This window comes from Medicago truncatula, chromosome 7 (assembly GCF_003473485.1).
Source record: "Medicago truncatula cultivar Jemalong A17 chromosome 7, MtrunA17r5.0-ANR, whole genome shotgun sequence".
NCBI lineage: Eukaryota > Viridiplantae > Streptophyta > Magnoliopsida > Fabales > Fabaceae > Medicago > Medicago truncatula.
In genome coordinates, this window is record NC_053048.1 from 37,385,282 (window position 1) to 37,409,962 (window position 24,681).

The 24,681-nt window shown below is 32.5% G+C and overlaps 2 protein-coding genes across 2 annotated transcripts; one reads left to right on the top strand and one right to left on the bottom strand.

The window, feature by feature from the left end:
• The first annotated feature begins 10,918 nt into the window (after positions 1-10,918).
• LOC11428916 (putative metallophosphoesterase At3g03305) lies at positions 10,919-15,847 on the top strand. Its single transcript, XM_003624167.4, has 4 exons — positions 10,919-11,258; positions 12,114-12,355; positions 12,765-14,342; positions 15,209-15,847. The coding sequence occupies exons 1-4, from the start codon at positions 10,970-10,972 to the stop codon at positions 15,326-15,328; spliced, it is 2,229 nt and encodes a 742-aa protein (XP_003624215.1). The 5' UTR covers positions 10,919-10,969; the 3' UTR covers positions 15,329-15,847.
• A 996-nt stretch (positions 15,848-16,843) lies between these two features.
• On the bottom strand, positions 16,844-24,321 carry LOC11426053 (chromatin assembly factor 1 subunit FAS1). Its single transcript, XM_003624168.4, has 12 exons — positions 23,635-24,321; positions 23,319-23,418; positions 22,213-22,360; positions 21,980-22,121; positions 20,985-21,337; positions 20,109-20,429; positions 19,756-19,837; positions 19,530-19,670; positions 18,487-18,906; positions 18,198-18,335; positions 17,427-17,472; positions 16,844-17,337 (listed from the first exon to the last, which is right to left on the bottom strand). Exons 1-12 carry the CDS (start codon positions 24,124-24,126, stop codon positions 17,174-17,176), a joined length of 2,547 nt encoding a protein of 848 aa, XP_003624216.1. The 5' UTR covers positions 24,127-24,321; the 3' UTR covers positions 16,844-17,173.
• Between the last annotated feature and the right edge of the window lie 360 nt (positions 24,322-24,681).

Sequence of the window (24,681 nt, forward strand, 5' to 3'; positions counted from 1 at the left end):
AGGAAACATTTATAGTATACTTAACACATATACATATATAGTACATGTACATATCATCTGATATGAATATGATACATTTATACACGCGCACACATTATGTGAACACCTCTTATACTATATTCTAGGGCACTTGGGATCTTTTCATCAAAAAATGTTTGCTTCATGGTTTAATCAAAAAGATATTCATGGGACCATTTCGTAATTTGTGCACTAGTCAGATAAACATTGGGGGAAAATGTGATTTGTATTCTGCTCATTTTAGGCCTCATTGACATTTGTTAAGAAATTTTTATTCTGTAAATATATATTATTTTACAAATTCTCATCTTTTTAATATTATATAAATATTCAGTATAAAGAATCTCTTGAAAGTTGAAACAAAACATATTATTATCAACTTTTTAATATTATACAAATATTCCGTATAAACAATCTCTTCAAACAAAACAAATAATTATCAATTAAACTAAAAATAATGGTCAGCCTATATGATGAATTTCGAACATATGATTATTATGAATAGTAAATAAAAACGAACGATATTGAATTGAGGAAGTATACTATGTATCCCTCTCTTAAATAAATGACTAACTTCAAGTTTCATAAATATTTTACATTCATGCATTGCTTTTATTTTATTTTATTTTTATCGTTAATAATTACTACATTGCTTTTTTCATAATATTTCGTTTTTATTATAGTTAATAATTACTTCTATGCTTATCTGAAATTTTAGATTCAAATTCAGGTTATCCCATCTTTTCTCATGTATATGTGTTTATTTGAGTATGTGTTGATTAAGATAATAGAAAGATAGAAATCAAACTCGAGTTCTTCTGAACGGTTCGTTATTGGTGAAACTCATTAATCACTTTGAGTTTATTGCTTGTATTGTTGGAGGTAAATTCTATTTGAGAGATTTATAATTTTTCATTAAGGAGACATATCTTTTTTTAGAAACTTTAAGAAAACATTATTGAAATTAAATAAAAACACTTCTTTTTTATGAAAGAAATGTGCTTATAGCATTTTATTGATGATCAAAGATTCAATACAATTGGGTATAGCATAATAAGAAACGGGATTAGCTAATAATGTGGCCTCTCTTGCAAGATTATGAGCTACCACATATGCTTGTCGCCTGACGAACTCCACCCGAGAGTTGAAAAATTTGATATTAAAGAGAGAGCGAGAAGCTGAGACTATATTGCCAAATTCAGAAATGTCTTCTCATCTGCAGGAGAATGCATCTTTCGTGACTTTTGAATAAACTTCAAAATCAATGTTCTCCATCCGCATATCACTCGTCCACTGGATTGCATGAAATAAACCGAGGGCTTCTCCCACCTCTACATCGTATACTCCCGCAAAGCTAACTGTTTAGGCAAGAACAAAAATACCTTCTTCATCCATGATGCAAATGCCTATACCGGTGCGATATTTTTGTTCGAGTTCAAGCTAAGTATTACTCTTATCATGAATGTTGTGAAAGTGTCATCGTGAGTTTAACTCAATTGATTGGGACAATACATAATATATGCAAGGTCTATGGTTCAAACCCCGACCACAAAATAAAAAATGAACGTTGTGAAAGTTTAAGCGAGTAAATTAAACGAAACATGCTATCAAAGACATTATACTAACAGGTTGAAATTCAAACCTCAAACTTTTCACTTTTCTACGCATAATACTAAACTACTTAAGAAAAAAAATAATAAACGAAACGCTTATCTATATTTCCCTTCCTCTCTCTTTGGTTGCTGTAAACACCTGTATAAGTGGGGGGTAAGAAAGAGAAATAATAATTTCTGACAAAATAGCGTGATAAAAAACCACACGCAGGCAGCCCCTCTCCACACCCACTTGGAATGGACATTAGTCACCTCATGTCAGACCTTATTATCAGAATTCAGAAGTCAGAATTTTGCAATTTTGCTTTTCGATAATTTCTTTCTTTCTTTTCTATTCTTACATCAACGAAACGAACAAACACCCATAACTTTCTCACATTCCGTCTTTCTATCCCATATACCATCATATCACACATTATTCAACTGCTACAATCTCTTTATTTCATCATAAATGTCATGTCTTTTATTATATCTATTTTTCTTAGTTAATTTAATGATAAATGTATTAATATTTGATGACGTTAATTTATTAAAAATACTTATCATTCATTTTTTTTATAATGTGACATTCAAATAATTACCAAAAGGTTCCTTAGTATCTTAAGCTTTGTTGAATGGGGACTTCTATGGTACACCCATAAATTACGGTGTACCGATACTCTCGCTTACAATTTTTATAAATTAACTATCATTTTTTATAAAGAAAATAAGTGTTTGTTGACATATATATTTTAGAAAATATCATTTTATATGAAAAAAACATCATTTCATTTTTTATAAAAATCATACTAATTTTTTTTACATTTTATTGTAAAAAATACTCAAAATTCTCTATTATGAGTAATAAGAATTCAGAAAAATCAAATTTTATTGCGTTGATGTTTTTGGTAAATAAGATTTAGTTATTATAATTATAGGTGATATAGAAAATAATTTTTTCCTACAAAAAATAACTCATTTAACTATTAATTTAAAAATTTGGTGTACCAATACACTCAAATTATTGGGTGTACCATAGAACTTGCCTTATTATAATTTTTTTTTTTAAGTCACATTTGAAGAGATATGATATTATTTTTTTAATTAATTTGAAGAGATATGATTTAAATGTAGATTTATGAATGAGAGGCAATTGATTTTTTAAAAAAGCGAGAGACAATGTTCACATTTTAAACATATATGTAAGTTTGAGCTAGGTTCAACCTAGACTCTAATATAGTATTGGTATTAAAGTCTATCTAAAATATGTTAAATTATATACTATTTGATTTTTTTTTATTTGAACACTAGTCATATTTTAGATGTTCAACCCTAAATATGAAGACTTTGTTAACAATTTCGCATTGAAAGATAAAAATATATGACATAATGAATTTGTTGAAGACAATTCTCATTTTACAGATGAATTTTATAAGATTGAATATATATTTTTTTATTACATTATGAGATTGAATTAAGATTAACTGAAATTTTAAAAGATAGTTATATATATATATATATATATAAAATGTTAATTCAAAATTTAATGTTGATAATTGTCGAAAATATACATATTTAAGAAGTCTTACATCCCTTAAAATTGAAAAGGAAAAAAGAGACGAAAGATTTTTATTTTCTTTTTTGACAAAGAGACTAAAGATATTTTTTCTGAAAAAAGGAAACTAAAGTTATCTATAGAGTGTACTTCTTTTATTTTTAATAAAATGGTCAAAATAACATATATTAATTACTTTAAATTTAGTTTGGATAATGGATATCAACAAAATTCCAATAGCAGATTGTTCAAATATATTATTATCACCAGGTTCGTCCTAATCATCAATCTGCTCCCCCGGTACAGACGGGAGTCTCCCTCTTTTTGTACTTTCCGTTTCTCTCACTAACTAAGATACTCTCTCTCTCTCTCTCTCTCTCTGTTCCATGCAAAGACCCACAACACAATAATTCATGCATGACATACAACCTTTTTTTTTTTCTTTTAAATTATGGTTTCAACTGCTAGTAGGGATACGATACTATGATCACTAGGAATATTTTATTAGTTGATATTTTTGTGTTCAATATTGGAGACTAAATTTCAACCATCAATATATACTTGTAATTTTAGGTTTTATTAAGGTTGAAACTATTAGTTGAAAGAAAATAATCAGGAAAGCTTAAAGAAAAATAGGTAAACTATTAATTAATTAATTAAGTAATGTATTTTAGTGCTAGTGGTTATAATAGGAAAATAGAGATGCACGGGTTTTGCATATTGTGCCCCTATGAGAGGACAACAACCCTTGTCTTGCGGGTTTTATATTTCATCCTCAAAAGTTTGTGAAGAGACAAATTGGACCTAAATCTAACTCCTATGCTTCCAATATCGAATATCTCAGATGCAGTAGACTAATTTATAGTTATGTGTACAGAACACACATGCAAATTGATGTTTAATTTTAAAAAAAGAAATAATCAATAGAATTCCCGTAATGTGTGAATAAAAACACATCAATATAAACTAATATAAACTTAAAAAAAAGTTACAAAGGTGAATCTTCCTCATTTTTAATAAAAATAACACCTTTTCTCTCTCACTAAAAATGGTGAATGTTCACTTTTATACATTTTTTAAGAGTAATGTGAGTAACACAATTTGAACACCAACCATAATATGACATAAGAGAGCGAGCACAAAATGAAATAGAGTTTCCATCTTGGATGAAGCTCACGTCCGAAAAAAATCTTTAATTTTTATAACACTCTCCTTTTCTTTTTGAAAGATACTGCACTCTCTTTTATTGATTATTTCTAAAATTCATACATGTCTCATTTAAATTTTTATAAAGTATGATTATTACTAAAATTCAAAATTTATTAGAATCCACATTAATTTAACTGATAAAAAAGATTGTATTGTAAAGTGTGCGTTGCCGTTAGTCTTTTTCTTTTAGGAAATGTTAACGAGTGTTTTCGAGACTCTCTTTAAGCACCTAAAGGGATAAGGTTTTATAAAAGTTTGTGCATTTCTTGTATTGGAAATTGAAGTACTTAATTTTTTTTAAGAATAATTTATTCATTAAGAATGCTTAAAGAGTGTTCCGGAGCACTCGTTAACAAGACTTTTTTCTTTTTAACGTTGATATTAGATTGACATCTATTGTATTTCATCTCCCGCATAAATACGTATACACATTTGTCCAATAATATTTATCTCCCGCATAAACATTGACCTCTATAATTTTTTTTTTCTTTAGAAAAAAGAAAAAAAAACTTGTGCATAAATTTTCACTATATTAATGTATGATTTAGACCGATAAGTAGCTCACTTGTATGTATGAGTTGAGTTGAGATATTGATTAGTTATTCGACCCTAGTAACATTTTTCGTCCCCCTAACAATTTAAGTGTGCTGTTTGCTCGAATAGTTGCATGTGTCTTTTTCCTTTTTATGGCTCCGTGTTTTGAGTTGCGTGTGTTTTCCCTGTATTTGTTTTTCTGACATGCATGGCTTCTCAGTATCTACTATTTTCCTTTGTTTTATTGACAATGTTTCCTCTTGTTTATATATAATCGCCTTAAATAAAATAAAAAAACTCAATATATATATAATCTCTAGTCTTTTTTTTACATCTATGTAAAAATTTAACAGTCTATAATGTTAAATTGATGACTAAACTTAATCAATAAGAGAGTACTCCTATATGACCAAAAAAAATTGCTACTAGTTAATTAATAAGCACGTAATTGACCTTTGTACATTTTGTTTTGGTCATACATAACGGGCTCATTTCATACTGAAGTTAATTATAAGTGTGCTAACAAGGTCAAAACATAGAGGGAAACATGAGGTAGGAACTAGGAAGGGAGTGAATTGTTTAGTAGAGAGTTGGGGTGAGGATTGATAAAGATTTATCTCGAAGGGTGTAATTCAATACTGTAACTTTGACCATAAATAAAGGAATCAAAGACTAAGGTAAAATACACACATGACCTTAACCGCTTTTATAGTAAAAAATTAATTATTTACATTAAAAGGCTGTTGCCGGTGCCACCACCACCGTAACAAAAACATGTTTTAATTAATAAATGACCTTGGTATTGTAATTGTAATTTTTTTATCCTCCTTAACCCAATCCAAATACTAGTAGTGTTCATGTAAAAATATTGACAATTTCTCCCCTCTGATTTACACAATAAAATAATGAGTAATTTTTTTTCCTGTTGTTTAGTTTGATTAAAAAAGCGTAAAAGGTACAAACTCGACTTACGTATTCTTTGACGCGTCCAAAATGTTATAATTGAATATTTAGTAGTAATTATAATATAATTACTGTGTGTGTATGCCTGAAAAATTATACCCACTCAACGAGAAGATTAAGTCCTCCTAATTTGACAGAGAAAGTTACTTTTGACCTACAGTTTGTAGTGTCAAGACCTATACAATACATACACGAATCATGGGCCATAACTTTTTTTAATTAAATGACCTCTATATATAATTACTAGATTGTACATTAATAGATATATCTATATTTATCCTGATGTCCTAGCTCAACTGACAAAAATGTCGAAATTGTTAGATCGGATGTCATGATCGAGGTTCGAACCCCGGTACCTCCACTTGTGTGTGTGAGTTTACAATGACTTTGTCATTTCGTCTATCTAAAAAAAAGATATATGTATATTTTACTCAAAAAAAAAAAAAAGATATATGTATATTGGAGTGGATATCTGTATGTTGGAAAGGGTATTTTGTATAGGAATTTTTTCAATTTTGATTCCACTTTCGTTAGAAATATTTAACCTTATTTCATACAAAAAAAATAGCTATGTGAAGGTTAATTTTCTAATTGGCTTCTAGAGTTATGGAGGTTATGTAGCATCACCCCGTTTTGTTTTGGTCAAATTTAATATTGATGGTGCAGTTTAAAAACATATATTTGCTATTGATATTGCTCATGAGAATGGTTGGAATTATCCATAATTCGGATTGATTTTTCAGTCTCGTGTTATTGTTCTTTGACACCTTAGAATGTATGTGCGAAATGTTTGATTTGAGCAAGTTTAGTTGAAAATTGATACAATAAGATGAGATTCGTATTTGGGTTTTTATTTTTATTTTATTTTTAGGTTAAATTTAAAAAATAGAAAGTGAAGGAAAGTGATTGTGCACTGCATATATAATGGTACATTTCAATTTATTATATAATTTAAACGGGGAAAAATTGAATTTAGAGAGGACGAGAAACATGAAGGGTGTGAAAAGAAATTCAAAACAAAAAGTGTAATTGGGTTTTATTTGATTGGAAACTGAACTTGGGTTAGGCCTACTTTACAACAAGTTAAAATACGTATACTGTTCACTATTTGACATCTTATATTTTTACTAATACACCTACAAAATAAGGAACAATTTAATTCTAAGAGAATCAGATTATTTGAAGTAGAAGTTTAGAATAAAATATAATATTGGGTAAAAAAAAAGTAAAAAAGTAAAAATATATTATCTCATGATAATTCATTACCAAAATTTATGGTAAATCCCTCAACAGGTCTACTAACTAGACATTTGAAAATACCCATCAAATAGGCATGTGGGTCAGGTGGCATGGGGAAAGTGTGTCCGAGAAGCAGCAGATGGAAGGACGGATATAATGACTTTCTCTAAAATAAAACTCAATGTTGCATTGGGTCCGCTAAACATACATTGTCTAAGTTAAGATATCTTGAAGGATAGGATACAAAACCTCGAAAAGTAAAGATATCTTAATGATTAAGACTCTTTAAGCATTTCATCCTTTAGACTTAATGCTTTTGGGGTTGTAGATTGGCATGAGTTTAGCGTTGCTTGGCCTCTTTGGCCCATATCCGATCAAAGGAAATCAGTGCCCCAGCAATAACTTACTTGGTAGACAAGGCATATACACGTAACTAAAGTAGCCTGCGTTGTCGTCTATTATAATATATAGTGTCTGTGTTTGGATGGGGGAATGTTTTGAGGGAATGTATTGTTTTAAGAGAATTTAAATACTTTGGGGTGAATTTCATTGTTTGGATAATAATTTGAAGGATTTTCAAAATGATGGAAATTTATGAAGTATTTTTTTCAAGTTAAATTTAGAAAATTTCAAATGACACCTAAAAACTAAGAATTTCAAATTTCTTCATTGTTGTTATTTTTTCATATTTTGCATTTTGGTCCTCAAATTTTCCAAAAATTTCAAATTGACCCTAATAAATTTACAAAAAATTGCAAATTGGTCCCTTAAATTTTCCAAAAATTATAATTTGACCCCTCATTTTTTTGAAATTTACATTTTGACCCATAATTTCAATTTTCAAATTTGGCCCAAAAAAATTAAAATTTATAAAAGTTGCCCAAAAATGATGACAATGAATTTTTTTTATTACTTCATCCAAACAAAAGAATTGAAAAATGAAAGTAATTTAATTGAATCATTTAAATTGCCTAAAATTTTAAATTTTAAAAAAAAAATCAATTACCTCATCCAAACGCTCCTCCCCTCACAATACATCACACGTGGGGCCTAGAATTTGTAACATTGGCAACTAGGTCTAATCCTCAATTCTTAGCAAGAACATATAGCAAATTTTCTCAGCAGCTAAAAACATCTCTTTCTTATAGCTTATAATATTTTTTTTTAAGCTACTTCAAATAGCGTTTAATTTTATATCTTATTAGTGTATCATCTGTTCTCTCAACTTTATCCTTATTTGTCTTAATTGAAAATATATATATATATTTGAAAGATAAAAATTTGTTATTTTATATATGTCACCTAATTCAACCGCTAATTTTACTAAATTGTTAGACCATCTCCAATGGTATGTTTAATGTGTCATTCAACTCATTCTTTGTCTCCAATGGTTTGTTTAATGTGTGTTGAACCGGGGAATAGAAGAGAGAGAAGATGAATACATTCAACACCAATTAATCCTGCCACGGATGCCACGCGGCGCAAGCAAATTGGCCCAAAACGGGCGCGTGCATCACACGCGCCGACAAGGCGCGTGAGCGGTCAGAGGCTCGGAGAGAGAAACGGTTTTTGGATAGATAAGGACACGTGGTGCGTTTTAATTGGTTGTCCGGATTCTTATCATTTTAATAATTTGACCTCAATTATTTCGTTGTAAATTAATTTAAAAAAAAATATTACCAAAATTCATGATTTTTTTTTCTCTATAAATAGAGACTTGGATCATTTGATTTGGACACAGAAAAAAAAATCAAGTTTTTCACTATCTTCATCTTATTATTATCTTTCTATTAGCAAACTAAGTGAAGTTTTAATCTTATTTTTTGTGAAATGGATCCCAATAATAACCATTTCAACACCCAAAAATTTTCTAATTACCCATATAACTACGAAAATCCCAACAATTATCCAAGTCCAAATCAATTTTTCAACCAACGTCCTCAAAACATACATCAAAACGTACCTAATTTTGGTTTTGCACCAAATTTCAACCAGTCATCCTCTGTTCCAAACTTTCATCCATATTATGGATCTATGATGAGATATCCATCTCAAACACCCCCTCTTACAAAATAAAAATTCAAAAATACTAAACAATAAATAGTTAATTGTATTATTTTAATTTAATTATAATCGATAATTTTATGTAATTATAAAAACAAAAATTAAATAAGAATAAGAAATAAAAAGTGGTGGGGTAGAGTGTTGAATGAAAAACCATTGGAGAGAGTAAAAGTTGAATGAGTATTGAATAAGAGAGAGAAAATAATGTGGAGTGTTGGGAATTAAAAAAGTGGTGTTGAATGGTAAAAACCATTGGATGGTCTTATACAATATTTCTTTTTACCAACCTAGGCCTACACCAAAAACATGGCATCGTTAGGAAATATAATAGGAATATAATTCTTACATGGTCACGTCCAAAATCTAAATTATTTAGTTAAACACAAAAAATATATCATTTAATTATTTCAGCAATAATAAAAAAAAACTATTCTATCTTTGTTTTGTGAGGTATGTGGGTCACATAGTGTTGTTATTTTTTTTTATTAGAAACAAGTTACAAAGACATATTTAGGTCAAATGTCATTAGGGACAATTAAGCGAAAATTGGTGTGCATGTGATGTCTGGCAAGGGTAAGGAGTGATTGTCGATTCCCATAATATAGACAATAAATGGCTTCTAACAACTTCTAAATGAAAAAGATACATGAATGAATTGAATTCATATAAAACGAGAGTACGGAATTGGATAGTTGAATGATATCTTGTAAGAATATAGGGTTAATAGTGTTTTTAACCCATGTAATATATGTCATTTTTGGTTTTCGTCCCTATAAAATTTTCGGTTTGATTTGCACCCTCGTAAAAATTTTATTTTCCGGGAAACACCCATAATAGGCCATTTTCAAAAAAAAAAATTCAAGAAATTTTGATTTTTGAATGGCCTATTAAGGGTGTTTTCCGGAAAATAAAAAATTTACGAGGGTGCAAATCAAACCGAAAATTTTATAGTGGCGAAAACCGGAAACGACATATATTACAGGGTGAAAAACACTATTAAACCTATATCAATGGAATGCAAATTCAACCAAGTGATTGAATTTATTTTGTTAATGAGTTTCATCATAGGACAAATATCTCATAAAAATCCGAGTTTGATTTATAAATGCAACAAATATTGATCAGACTTTACATACATCTCAATCGAATTTTAAATTACTAGAACTCTTCCCTTAAAAACAATGTTAATAAGACACATTTTTTTTAATAATCATTTTTTTATTCAAGTGGAATTTCAAATACCCTGTAAAAACTTAGTGAGTTTTCGTAATTCGATTCCACTAAATCTAGTAATATCAATATTATTGGTCGAATTTGAAATTAAGGACGAAATAGTGTTATTTATTTTAGAGTTAATAGTATTTTACTTCGTATAATATAGGTCATTTTCGCTTTTATCTCTGTAAAATATTTTTTTTGGATTTCGTCCTTGTAATTTGAAGATTTTTGGTTTTGGACCTTCATGAATTTTGACTGCACAAAATTGAAGATATGGCAGGGGTAAACCGAAATTTACTCAAATTAACACAGGATAAACCGAAATTTGCTGAAATTATAAGGGAGTAAACCTAAATTTGCTCAAATTACAGGAAGTGAAATTTTTCATGAAGGTCCAAAACCAAAAATATTGCAAATTACAAGGATGAAAGTCAAAAAGATTATTTTACAAAGAAAAATCGAAAATGACATATATTACAGGTAAAACAATAATAACCCTTTATTTTATTTTTACAAAGAAACATTTTGTTTTAATGGAATAAACACTGGAATTGAGATCACCAAGAGAATACATGAAATGGTCTTCATGGCATCATCAACAACACATAATCATGACAGAAAAAACTGTAGCAGCATGAACCTGTTTATCGCCACCATCGTGATTGCGTTCAGAATTTACTGCTGCAATGGAGAAACAGTGATAGAGCCAAAAGGAACACCTGATTCAGCTGTTTGGGTTGTTCAGCTTTCCGATCTTCATCTCAGCGTTCATCATCCAAACAGAGCCCTTGATTTCACCAATCTTGTGGGTCACGCTCTTTCCTTCATCAACCCCTCCCTCGTCCTCATCACCGGTGACCTCACAGGTACAATCATCTTCACATTTCATTTCTCAATTTTCATGGTACTAGTAATATTCAATTTTTGTATTTCTAAAACTACGCATCAAATAAAATTATATCATAAAATATCTATATGGTAGATAGTGCATGCCATTTTTATTTGATTACGTTGGTGCATAAAAATCAACATGATAGATGTTGCATTGATGTGTGGTAAGACCAAATATGGTAGGATTAGAAATGGCATTAGAGAGAGTCGGGGTAGCACCTATCATAAAAAAAATGGTGGAAGCTCGGCTTAGATGGTTTGGGCATGTAGAGAGAAGTGTGGATTCTGTAGTAAGGAGAGTAGATTAGATGGACAGTAACCAAAGACATAGGAAGACCTAGAAAAAAAATATAAGCGAAAAAGATCTAGAAATTAATAAGTTGGATAGAGGTACAATACTACAATAGAACATTATGGTATTGTTTGATCCATGCAACTTAGCCGACCCCACTTAGTGGGATAAGGTTTGATTGTTGTTCTTGTTGTAGTGCATAACAATCAATCTCTTTGCTTTTTTGTTTGATAGAAAAAACTTGGTTTATTAAAGTACGAGTGAATCACTAATTTAGTCCCGAAAATTACTATATTTCAAAATAGTTTCTGAAATTGAATTTTTTTTTAGTCCTCGAAATTCTCTTGTACAGATTAATGTTGTAGAGACTTTTAAAATTCACTGGTCATTTTGAAATTTCGTCAGTTTAATTGGTCAAATTATCAGTGTCCTATAGTCTCATGGATTAAGTTGGTGATTCGACGGTGTATAAGTGTTTTAGAATTTGAATCTTATGGTATACGGTGTAGTAATTTTCGTGGATGTTATGGTTTAGCAGATGGTAAAAGCAAGGATTTGCTAACAATGAAGCAGAATGAGGATGAATGGGTGGAGTACCGGAATGTGATGGATGGTGTTATTGAGAGAAGTGGACTTCACAAGAGTTTGTTCTTTGACCTCAGAGGAAACCATGATAGTTTTGGTGTTCCCGTTGTTGGTGGTTCCTTTGATTTCTTTTCCAAATACAGTGTTAATGGACAATTGGGCAGAAATAGGAGTGTCAATAGTGTCACCCTTGAGGTCAGTCTCAACCGTTCATTTACTGTGTTAACTAGCTTTCATTCTATGAAATTTGTGATACATGTGCCATGCCTTAAGAACAAATTTTTAAAGTAGAGCAATGCTAGCAACCTACTCTTTAGGTGTATTTGGTAAAAGCAAATAATATTTGGAACCCTTGCAATATTATTTCTCATATATGTCATTTTGAGGATTGAAATAATTCACCTCTGAGAAAAATTGAGTTTGAAAACACACACACTCACACACACACACACACACACACACATATATATATATATATATGTATGTATGTATGTATATGTCTGGACAAATTGAACTCAGTAACAGTAGGCTTGAATTTCGGCATTATTATTTGCTTGATGTTAGCTCCTTTCTCATTTGCACATACTGGCATTTTATCACACAGACTAAGGAGCGGAAACATCTCTTTGTTGGGATTGATACCACAATGTCAGCTGGAGCTGGCTTACGAGGTCCAACTAATGTTTTCGGGCATCCCACAGATCAATTACTAAAGGATTTGGACTTGGAACTCTCACACTGGGATTCTCAGTCAGAAAAACCAGTCACCAAAATATCCTTTGGGCACTTTCCACTCTCATTTTCTGCACCCTCTAGTTCTGGAAGAACCTTAAAAGAAGTTTTCCTAAAGCATTCCATATCAGCCTACCTGTGCGGGCATCTTCATTCTAGGTTTGGCAAGAACTTAAAGCGGCACCATCAGTTGAGTAATCGTTTCTTATCCCTGCAGAATTTTTTTCAGTTTAACGTACATCAAAATTCTTTTGAAAGCACTGTAAATTGTTCAATCGGAGCCCCTCCACAAGAGTTTTGGGAGTGGGAGATAGGTGATTGGAGAAAGAGTAGAGCCATTCGAATTTTAGCCATTGATAGAGGTCATGTTTCGTATGTCGATCTTGATTTCAAATCAGGGGCCAAACATGCAATTATATTGCCCACATTTCCTTTAGACTCTCGCTTCATGCAGACATCTTCTTGGCATCATAACTATGAATGCCAATCTGTGGCCTCTTCATCTTATGAGACAATTCGAGCTCTGGTATTTTCTGCTTCTCCAGTTGAGTCTGTTGTGGCTAGGGTCTATGATTCACGATACGGAGATCTTGTTTTAGTTGTAGAAGCCCATATGACCAAGCGTGCTGATGAGAATTCCAGGGGGAACCTCTATGTGGCGCCATGGAATTACAAAGCCTTTGAGGATACTTCTCCTGATAGATTTTGGTTTCAAATTGAATCAAATGACATCATGGGCAGATCAACTTTGACAGAGTTAAGGCCATTTTCTATTAATGGTCATAGCTTCAGGCTTTCTTGGAGCTGGAAGGAGTTTTTTGTCATGGGATGTCAATGGGCCTCCTTATATTACCCATTATTATGGTCTGCTTTGGGCTTTATGTTCTCCTTTCTTCTTGTTCCAAAAGCTCTCCTTTTTTTCCAAATGAATTTATACACTTACAGGAACTTTATCGCCAATAAAGGCGTAGTAAATGGTGCATTATGGATTCTCCAGGAGCTCTGCAGAGTTCCGACATTATGGTTTGGTTGGATAGGATACCTGTTCTATCTTATATTGTTCCCCTGGTTTATGGGGCAAGTTTTTACTGAAGGAAAAAGTACGGTGTACATGACCTATATGGGTTGGGCTGTAGAGACTTCTAATGGAAAGGGGAAGTTTGAATGGGTTGGATTCCCAGATATTATGGTGTTGGTTCTTCCTCATATATTATTTGTGGTTTTGCCTGCAATTTTGGTCACTGGTGCTTTGACTGCTGAACGAGCAATTTACCGGGAACGCGTGTTAGCATTATCAGGAAAGAAAAAAGATGATATTGATTTGAACTCCAGAAGACCTTTATTAAATGGCAACCATAACAGCACAATATCCACTCTCCACCTTGGCAAGCGATGGATTCGGAAGCTTCTTTGTGTGGTTTGCTTGGCAATATGTTGGAAGCATATTATGGTAATGTTTTAAGTAATACTTTGCAGTTTGCTCCGTGCAAAATTATAGATAAATAGTGCATTCATTGTAATAGTGGTATTCATAGATTGTTTATTGCATTAACATAAATAAATAAATGCAGCAGAAATGAAACCCTTTTTTCTACTAAGTGGTATTAGATCAAACAACATTATAAATTCCTATCATGAGTTATATACGGGAATAGACCATTTAACTCTAAATTCATCTTTACATGGTTTGACTTACAGTTACAGTTTTCTTCGGTTTTTCTCTACCTCTAATACTAGTAATTAATGAACTATTTTTCATTTTATCTATCCTTCTTATGGACCCTTCTACTCAACAGAGAATGGAAAGAAAAAAAAAAATAAGAGAATGATCAACACCGATGACAGTTGCTTATTTAAGTTACTTCAAAGAATATTCATTTCTTTCATGTACACTTGAGATGCTAGCTTGTCGGTAAGAGCTTAGTCTTATAAACTCAAGGTACAGAGTTCAAATCCCCTCGGGAATAATTGTAAAATGGGCATTAGTTTCACTTTAATTAATTAATAAAAATCCCCCCTTCCCCATTTAAAAATAAATAAATCATTTATGTCATGATTTGAAAAGAATGGATCAAATATGCTTATGGAATCCTTTGTTGTCAGTCTGAAATTAGCTAGGGACCTAGCTTCTTTTCTGATAGAAGGATGGGGATTGTTTGTTTGCAGTATCTTTTGACAAATAGAAATTAATTTTTTTTTGCTAGGATTGCTATCTTATTATTTTGCAAGGCAGTTTTTCAGTTGTCCTTCCTTTACCTTTTCTATTCTTGTCTTGTTTCTTCATTTTATCATACTTACTTCACTGTTGCATTGCAGAATTGCAGAAATCTTGTAAAAGCTTATGATATGAACCCAGTACTCCATTTCCTGGGTTATGGTCTTTCAATCCCCTTGTTATTGGCATATGCTGTCAGCAAAACCAGAAATGCTCAATGAAACTTGTTTGAAGGATTCACATGTACTCATCTTTGACCAAATCTGCACACGTGGATTCTACTACAAAAGCACAGACCTGGATTCGGATCAGTTCTAAAATTGATTGAAACTAGCAAAGTCAACAAATATTCCACACTTGTCGACAGGCAACAAGAGTGCTGGTTGGTTTTCCTCTACCAACCCGAACGTCCCATTCTAAATGATGGTATTTCTGTTGTTTGTACTCTAAGGCATTGTTGTCCTGTTTAGTTTATGAACTGTGCTGTTAGAAGAGAAAAGAAGGCTATGCATAATGCAGTATGCATCGTGGTTTGTTGGTTTTGCTGGGGTCGAAGAAGGATGCAACACAGTTGTTATAATGGCCGAGTCACTTAACAAAGACTAATTTTTGTAGAGTAGAAAGTAAATTTACCAATTAACTACCGAATTGTGATATTGTTGTGTTTTTTTTGTGCACGTCAAATTCAAATTACTTGATAAATATATTCTATTAAGCATAATTTCCTAATATTTTGGAAACGAATATGTTCATTAAGAAATAAGTGCTGTTACTATCTTACGTGGTATTTGTGACATGTCAAAAAGTGCTGACACTATCTTCTAAAAATCCTTATTTTGAGTTACGGTTCATTTTCTTCTCTACAAAATGTGATTGAGGGTCATCCTCTTGGAACCAAATTTTGTCCACCGAGAAACATAAAAAAATAGTTGAACATCTTCGTCATCTTCAACGTTAAAAAACTATTGAATTTTTTCAATCTTGAGTTTTTCTTCAGTAATGCAATGGTACTTCATTTTCTTTAAATGTTTGATGTTTAAATTTTAAAAAATTGCATAAATTCTAAAAACTAAACATTACACATCGTATCTTGACCAATAAAAACGGGTCACATGTTCTCACCCTCTCCCGACCAATAAGAATTAAGCATAGGTTTCTCATCTTCGCTCGACCAATATGTCGAGTCATGTGTTTTCATCTTCTCTCATCATGCAATTCTCATCTTCTACAACTAATAAGAAGAATTAAGTGTAGAATTTGCATCTTCTCGATACTAATCAAGTGATTTTTATCATCTATAACCCAATTGAAATCAAAATTGCATAAAGTCTATTAACACATGTCTTCACACATTTTCTTCACAGCTACGCATTCGTAATTTCCCTTGTTTGCAAATGGAGAAATGATCCACAAATATTGTGTGTTGGTAAGCATTTTCAAAGTGAAGGATTATAGTGCTTCAAAGTTCGTCATGGTTTAATCACCGAAAGCAAATAATTGAAGAAAGAATCGAAAACAAAGAGACTATTGCTCTAGTGTTTCAAATCTTGACCACTATTATAACATACTTGAGTTATTTAATGTTATTATTTCTAAATATACCCTTTATTTATGAACATAATTTTTCCAAAAAGACAATTTAGTAAATTTCAAGTGTGTTTTACAACACCCTATATCCTTTAGAAAGTCAATAAAATCTGGTAGAGCTTCCAAAGCATAATTTTGAAGATTGCCAATGATATTCAACTAATATTCATTTCTCTGGGCAGAAGTTGGTTCCATCAAGTTATACATTACATTTGAGGACGGCCCTCAATTTCATTTCGTAGAGAAGAAAATGAACCCTCCCACATAATATATTAAACAACAAGAGTCACAAAAGAGACTCAGAAAATGTAGGCAACCAGCATTCTCTTTACAATATATTGTCAACGACAGTATAGTCAAATTATACTCAGAAACTTCCTTACATTGGTACAAGATCCCCACGCGCAACCACCATCTATAATTTTTACAAAAACCCCAAAAGTGGCAAAAAAGACATTCTCAAGCAAGAAAAAAAGATACTAGATTTCATGTGATCTGCTGTCTTGAGGATCATGGATGGCAGAATATGACTTCAAAGATGGCTGTGGCGATGTTTCACAAGGTTTCCCGCTTTCACCTCCAGGTGGTAAGCACCTTTTAGAGAAAAATGCAGCAATACTTCTTGGCCCCCCACTGCTCTTCTCTGAAAATTCAACAACACATTTAATATAAAAAACAAGACAGATAATCAAAAAAAATTGGGTCAAAATCTTCAAAGTCAAGATTTAATACCAGATTTAACTGTCAAGCCAAGCTTAGCCAATACTTCTTTCTTCACCTGAACAAACATAACATCGTAAATTCAGCTTATTGGTACAAAAATCAATCATAAAGCAAACATAGTTTTAGCATGTGGTCACTTCCCAGATTAAATCAAAACAGCGTTGAATTTTTCACAAGGGCAACAAATTATTTTAGCATGAGGAACAAAATTTTAAGATTAATAAGTCAACATCTTCATGACCAAGCAGATCGGATAAAGAAAAGAAACAGGTATATAAATGAGCAGGAGGCATAAAGATGAAGAAAGCAATTAGTTCATGGAACTAGGATCCATGATTAAATAAGAACCAACAATTCCTTTTTTAGAGAGGGATACCGCTTGCAAGATTTGGGATACATTTTGAAGTTCATTGGAGAGACATATTCAGGTTAGGTTCAATTGATAAATTACAGCATGCATCTTCAATATTGACCACACAAGTTTATCGCGGGTCAAGTTTAAGTCATTACTCATGATAACCCACTGAGGACGAGTTCAGGTTAAGTTCATGTAAAATGCCCAACAGATATAAGATCTTTTGGAGTAATGATTTTATGACACCTAGAATCACAACCAACCATAGCTGTAAAAGGTTAAAGGGATCCATGCAGACACCTATACCATTGTGTTCCTGTTATATTTAGTCCCTTGACATTTGTATCTGGCCACCAATTTTTAATGATTTACATTATAAAAACTAGCAGTAATCACTAGATTGTGGGATTTCCTCCCTCACAAACCTGCCAACGGTTATCGACATAGTCCGATACTTCTCGCACTTTAATCCTTAGTGATGATTTTGATGCAGAAGGAAATTTCTGCTGCAAAGACCCTAACACTTTATTTATGCCCTGAGAACAATTCTGGATAGTGGTCACCTGAAAAACAAATAAATCACTGTAAGGTGATAAAATTTACATGAAACAGTCTAAAATCAGCTGCAATTTCAGAAAAGCAAGATAAAAGGAAAAAGGAAGTGCTGCCAAATCAACCTGTCGCAGGCAAGGGCCATGCAAAATCAGAACTTACAATTATAGGCAGATCAGTGTCTGGTATGGCAGCCAAATCAGGCAGTGGAGTAGCAGCACCTTTGCCAGTAGAGGGGGAGGCTTCTTGGTCTTCTTCTTGCATTTTATCAGTGGATAATTCTAATTCTATATATGAACCACCAGGAATTGTGTACATTCTCAAGGCTTGCAAGCACATCTGCTCCTGCTTAGGAGTTCCGTTAATACTGTGATCCAATAATGAAAGCTCCTTGTCATAAACAAAATTTGCTATGATCACAGGGTTATTTTTACGAAGAGCGTGCTCTGTCAAGTTGTTTAGATATTTCTGCTGTCGAAGTAAAGCACAAAATTCCTCAGTCTCTATGTCATCCTTTGAGCAAGATGAGCTATCAACCTCCTCAAGGCCAACATCTGTTTCCATTCGGTCCAATTGTGCACCCTGCATAAACGAAGATTTCATTAACCAATTGTAGTGATCTTCAAATGTACAGAATAGATACCAATAGTTGGTACAAGTGCTCAAGGTGATGATATCTGAGAACATTTGATGCCGCACACACCTCAGCTTTTTTAATTGGATCATAAAAGAAAGAAAAAATGAATATAACATGCACAGATTTCAAATCACCAAAAGGTCAAGAACATTATGTTAGACTTCTTATTATGGCAGTTATGGGTTGTTACGGAAAGTTATTGAGTCAGTTATGAGTAATTTTCGGAATAAATAGAGAAATGAAAGGAGAAAGCGATTTATGGGATAGTTTTTGAATGGGTTTGGGAGGGAGAGACCAAGCTCTTGAATTCTTGGAAGGCAGAGACCAAGGCTCTCAAATTTCTTGGCTAGTAACTGTGTATAATATCTTTTTTCTTAGTTTATGTGCAAATTCTGCATTATCTAGTGTGTGATTTTGTTTGTTCTAAATGTTTCTATCATCAATAAAAGTCAGTTTCGACAATTAAAATGTATTTTGGTACCGGTTTCTCTCACATTATAACTAAAATCATTGACTAGTAAAATATTAGAATTGCAAATTCGTTACGGTAAAAACATCAAACCTCTACCTCATCATCTGAGAGATATCCATCTGGTACAAAGAATCCATCTTCACTTTCTCCATCAGATTTTGAACTTTCCTCTTGACATTCCTCTTCATCTTTCTCACAATCTTTCTCACAATCTGAAAGACTTTCACCAGGCTCCTCCTTAAACATAAAGAACATTGTTAGCAGATTGAATACATCTACATTTACATATATGAATAAGATTAGATGCAAAGGTTCAAAGCACCTCTTCCCATTCCTCATCGCTGCTGACATCATAATCAACGCTTGGATCCTTCCTTAATGGATGACGTCCTCCAACAACATGACTAGAAATACAAATTTTAGCACATTAGCAATCTCAACTAGATATACTAGAACCGGATATCACACCATACAATAAATTAATGATGATATTTAGACCTGAAACAATTATATGCATTTAATTTAACTAACCAGTGAACCTTTAGAAGTAGTGACTAAACATTTGCATAACTAGGAGACAAACAGAATAGTTGATTTTTGTAGTTTCCATTTTTTAAATATAGACATAGCCTAGTAAAATTCAAGATGAAATACATTCATGAAGCATGATCTAACCTTTTAACGGGCCAAAAACCATAAAAGGCTGGTCTAGGAGTATTATCAAACTGCAATAATTGCCTTCCCCGATAGTACTTCTTGGCATCAAGATGGGTACTGTCTGCATTCATTGAGCATGAATTACCATCTGGACTACTTTCTCCTAATCGGTCTGCATCCTTTTCGGTGCCTAACTCATCCTCATGAATTGCAGATTTAGTATCTGTGAGCTTAAGTTTGTTAAAAGCTTCAGTCTTGGGATTCTGTCGTAAACCCCATCTCTGTTTTCTGTTTGAGCGAATTGATTGTCCTAAAGAGTGCCATGAATGAAAGTGTGACCTGCAAAGTCAAGTATTTTTCATAAAATCAAGAACAGCATGAGATGAAAGAGAAAGGTAAAACCACTCGGGAGTTTTTATGAGGTTTTTTAGAAAACCTAAGGTGTGGATATGTTGAAAATAAGGAAACCTTTTTTATAAGTATAACATTAAAAAAATTAAACAGACAAGAGTCATAAATTTTACAAAAAATATAATTAAATATAAATGCAAAATCAAGAAAATTATAATAGGAAGATATAATATTTACAAAAGAGGAGTCAGAAAATGTTATTTATGTAGTACAAAAGGGGAAAGAATAATACACATAAAACGGGGAAAAACATACATTATAAAAGGAAAGGTATCAACATCACCAAAAATAATTATTAGAAAATGCTATTTATATTATTTTGTAGTAAAAAACATACATTTACTCAAAAAGTAATCACATCATGTACCCAAATCCAATTTTTTTATTTTAAAAATTAATTTCGGTACCATGTGTATGTGCAGTGCACAAGATTGATTTTGGAGTATCCATGCTTAAGAGTTAAGAGAGTAAAACAGTACTTACTTGCGAAGATCCTCAGGCTTAATATCACTACTTGATGCAAGAACACTATCCATTGAAAGAGTAGCTGACATAGACACGCTTTCATTCTTGCTGCTTAACAAATCAGATGCAGTGGGCTCAGTTGAAACTTTGTCGCTCTGAACAGAGGGATTAGGTTTACTTCTTTTCAGAAAACGCTCCATAATTGAGACTTGCTTTTGTAAACTACGTTTCTTTTTTAATTCAGCTTCTTCTTTTTCCCGACGCCGCTGATCTTTTTCTGCTTCCTCTGCTAGCTTCTTTTGTTGTTTCCTCTGTTCCCAACATTTCTCATCAGTTTTTGCCTCACCTTGGGACAACTTTGAACTTGTTTCCTAGAACAATGAGGCAGTCGGAGAAAAGGAAAATTGTCAACTCTCAAAATGAATTATTTTCATTAGATGAATGAAGAAGCAAAAATTAAGAATGAATATATCAACTAGGCTCTAATAATTACTATCTAATGCAATGGATTATCATAATGTTGTCCGCAAGTTAATTTCCAATCCTACCTCAACGTCGTGCAAATACTTTTGGCTTTTTGGTTTCGATATTAATCCCACCATCCCAAATTATAAGTCATTTTACCATTTCACACAAATTAAGGAATGTAGTTAATATTGTATAGAAAAGAGAAATTATGAGGTAGTACCTTACAAAATTACACTTCATTTATGGTATGGAAAAGATAAATAAAAATTGTAAAAAAGAGTAATAAATATTAAAGGGTATAATAGGAAAAGAATCATTGATGTTTCATTTTGATATTGTAAAATGACTTAAATTTGGGACAAACTTTTTTCCAAAACTGACTAATAATTTGGACAGAGGTAGTACCTTCGAACAAATGTAATGGAAATTTGGAATTTTCAAGTTAAAGTATGTAGAAAACGCAATTTCACTACAAGTGAAAGCATCACCGAGTAAGAAGTAATTGGAGCTATAAACAATATAAACAGAATCAAAACAACACTTACAATGGCAATTGTTTCTGTTTGCAGTTCACGCTGTAGGCTTTCTTTTTCTTTCTCTTTCTCTTTTTCTTTCTCAGCTTCTCTTCTATTTCTATCCAACTGTTTAATTAGCAATTTTTCTTCTTGGTTTGCTTTTTTCTTATCCCTGCAATTATAATTTAGAAAAAATCAAATGAACAATTCATACATTTGCAAGGTAATTGAACACGTCAGGATAGCAACATTATGTTACATACATGTCTTCATTGTTTTTCTGCAACAAGCCTTCAACTATCACACGAATGTCAGCCTCAGTAGAAGTTTTACTCAGCTTTTTAGAGGCCTTGATTAAGTTTTGACTATAATTAGGCTCGCTTTCTTGTTTCTTCAGTGACGCAATCATTTCTGCAAGGCAATGAAATTTCAAAAAAAATAAAATACACAGTAAACAAAAACGCTGTCGTTTTGCCAAAACTTTCACAAAACAATTACATGCTTTAAAAAAGGGAAAACATGACAAAACATCGTCATAAATGTCATGTACGCCGATTATTTGCATATTCCGCTATCAACAACGTATTCCTTTTCCAATACAAAGACGGTTGTCAACTTCCTGCAGAAGAACATTTTCACTAGGTTTGGAACCCCTCGAAGAAAACATGTCACGATTTACTTAAACGTGACACGATTTTAGGCGAATTTCACTATCCTACGGCTAGGAGAGCAAAGTGTTGTCCCGTGAGTATAGCTCAGTTGGTAGGACAATGCATTATTATATGCAGGGGCCGGTGTTCGAACCCCAGACACCCCACTTATTCACCTTATAAGGTGAATTCTAGCCACTAGTCTACCGGACCAAAAAAAGAAAAAAAGAAATGTCGCAATAGCCACTATTTGACAATACTTTGTTTAAAAGCATAACCCAGAACAATTGTGATTTGTTCGTATGCATGTTGTTAAATGCAGCTATAGAGCTATGGCATAGCAGAATTTAAACAAAACCGATATTGTTCTGCGATACGCTAATTGGTACTAAATATTGTGAAATAGACACTATAGCTGCGCTATAGCAGTATTGCATGGCGAAATCTGAACAAACGGCTATTTTCAGAGATTTTCAATGCATAACATTATTCATATCCCACTATGCAAGTGATATATCACCGTTTGAGTTTGTTAAACTTGGAATTCTGAACAAACGGCTATTTTCTGAGATTTTCAATGCATAACATTATTCAAATCCCACTATGCAAGTGATATAGCACCGTTTGAGTTTGTATTTGACAACACTGATAAATCAAAGGAACCAATCAACTAACAACATTCAAAGCACCATAGTCAGCCAAAGCAATGTAATCCATACCAGATACAGCCATGATCCTGTCGTGGATCTTTTTCCGACAAGTGCGTCGAATAACAAGCTCTCCTCGAACAGATTTCGGCAACAATTTAACCTCCCTAGTCTACAATGACAACATAGCAAATCCATCAGCAGCAAGCAAACAGTGTAACCAATACACATTCAACTTCAACACAGACCCAATTATTATCAACATCCAAAAAACATTGATTTACACAGATTTAAGATAACCCGGTTAAATCAAACAACAAATAAACTATAGTTAGAAGAAATATCATCAAAATTCAAAACAAAAATCAAGAAAAAAAATCAAAATTACCTCCCAACACCAAAGACATGAATCAGAATGATCTTCCAAAATATCAGCATCAGCATTGGGAACTCCGTACATCATCCTTTGCCCAACAAACAACACACTACTTTTCACCAAAGCAGAATTAACCCCTTCCGCCAACACAATACCCGCATTCGCCACTTCACAATTCACCTTCTCATAAATCTCATCAACAAGCTTAGACAACGGAAGCTCACTCTCCTCCATCAAAGCCGCAACCACAACGTTTCTCGAACCCCCACATTGCTTAAGGTCAATCACAACTTTCTGAGCCAAAACCCCTCTGTAATAAGCAAACAACCCTTCAAGCTCTTTCTCTAGGGTTTCGATTTGTGCTTGTTTCTCTTCGGGAGTCCGCGAATTAACTTCCTTTTTTCGCTTTCGAGGGTTGGATTTGGGGCGATTTGGTGTTGGATCTTGAGGTGGTGGCAGTGGTGGGGGTGGAGGAGTGGTATGGACGGTGGTGTCGATTTGCATGGTTGTGTAATTTGAGATCTGAAAATGAAAAAGAAAAACCCTAATCGGTGGTGGAATAAGGGAAATGAAAATGAAAATGGGGAAATGTTGAATGAATGATATAAACAAACAATAAAGTGAACTGAAATTTTTTGGTGTTTGGCGCCCAATGCCTTTTCTTGCCTCCACTTTCAATCCAAATGTTCAACTTCTTACGTTGACACCTTTCAATTCTTTCATTAATAACAATAAATTTAGATAATAACCTTAATATGTTCTAATCAATATCATCAATCTTCTCCTAAAAAAACCAGTATCAGATATTTTTGCAATTTATATTCTAGTTATTGTTTTTAAAAACAAAAATGGATAACAAGAGAGTCGAAACTCGAATAAGAAACAAAACTACCGTTTGATAAGACTCGCGAAGTTGATATAAAATTTACGCGCGAAGCGGTAATCTATTTTAAATAAAATTATGCGCGAAGTTGAAATTTGAACAATATCAATTAAAAATAAATATTTTATTTGAGTAGGATATTAATGATGTAAAATCAAAGAAAAATCTTTGTCGCA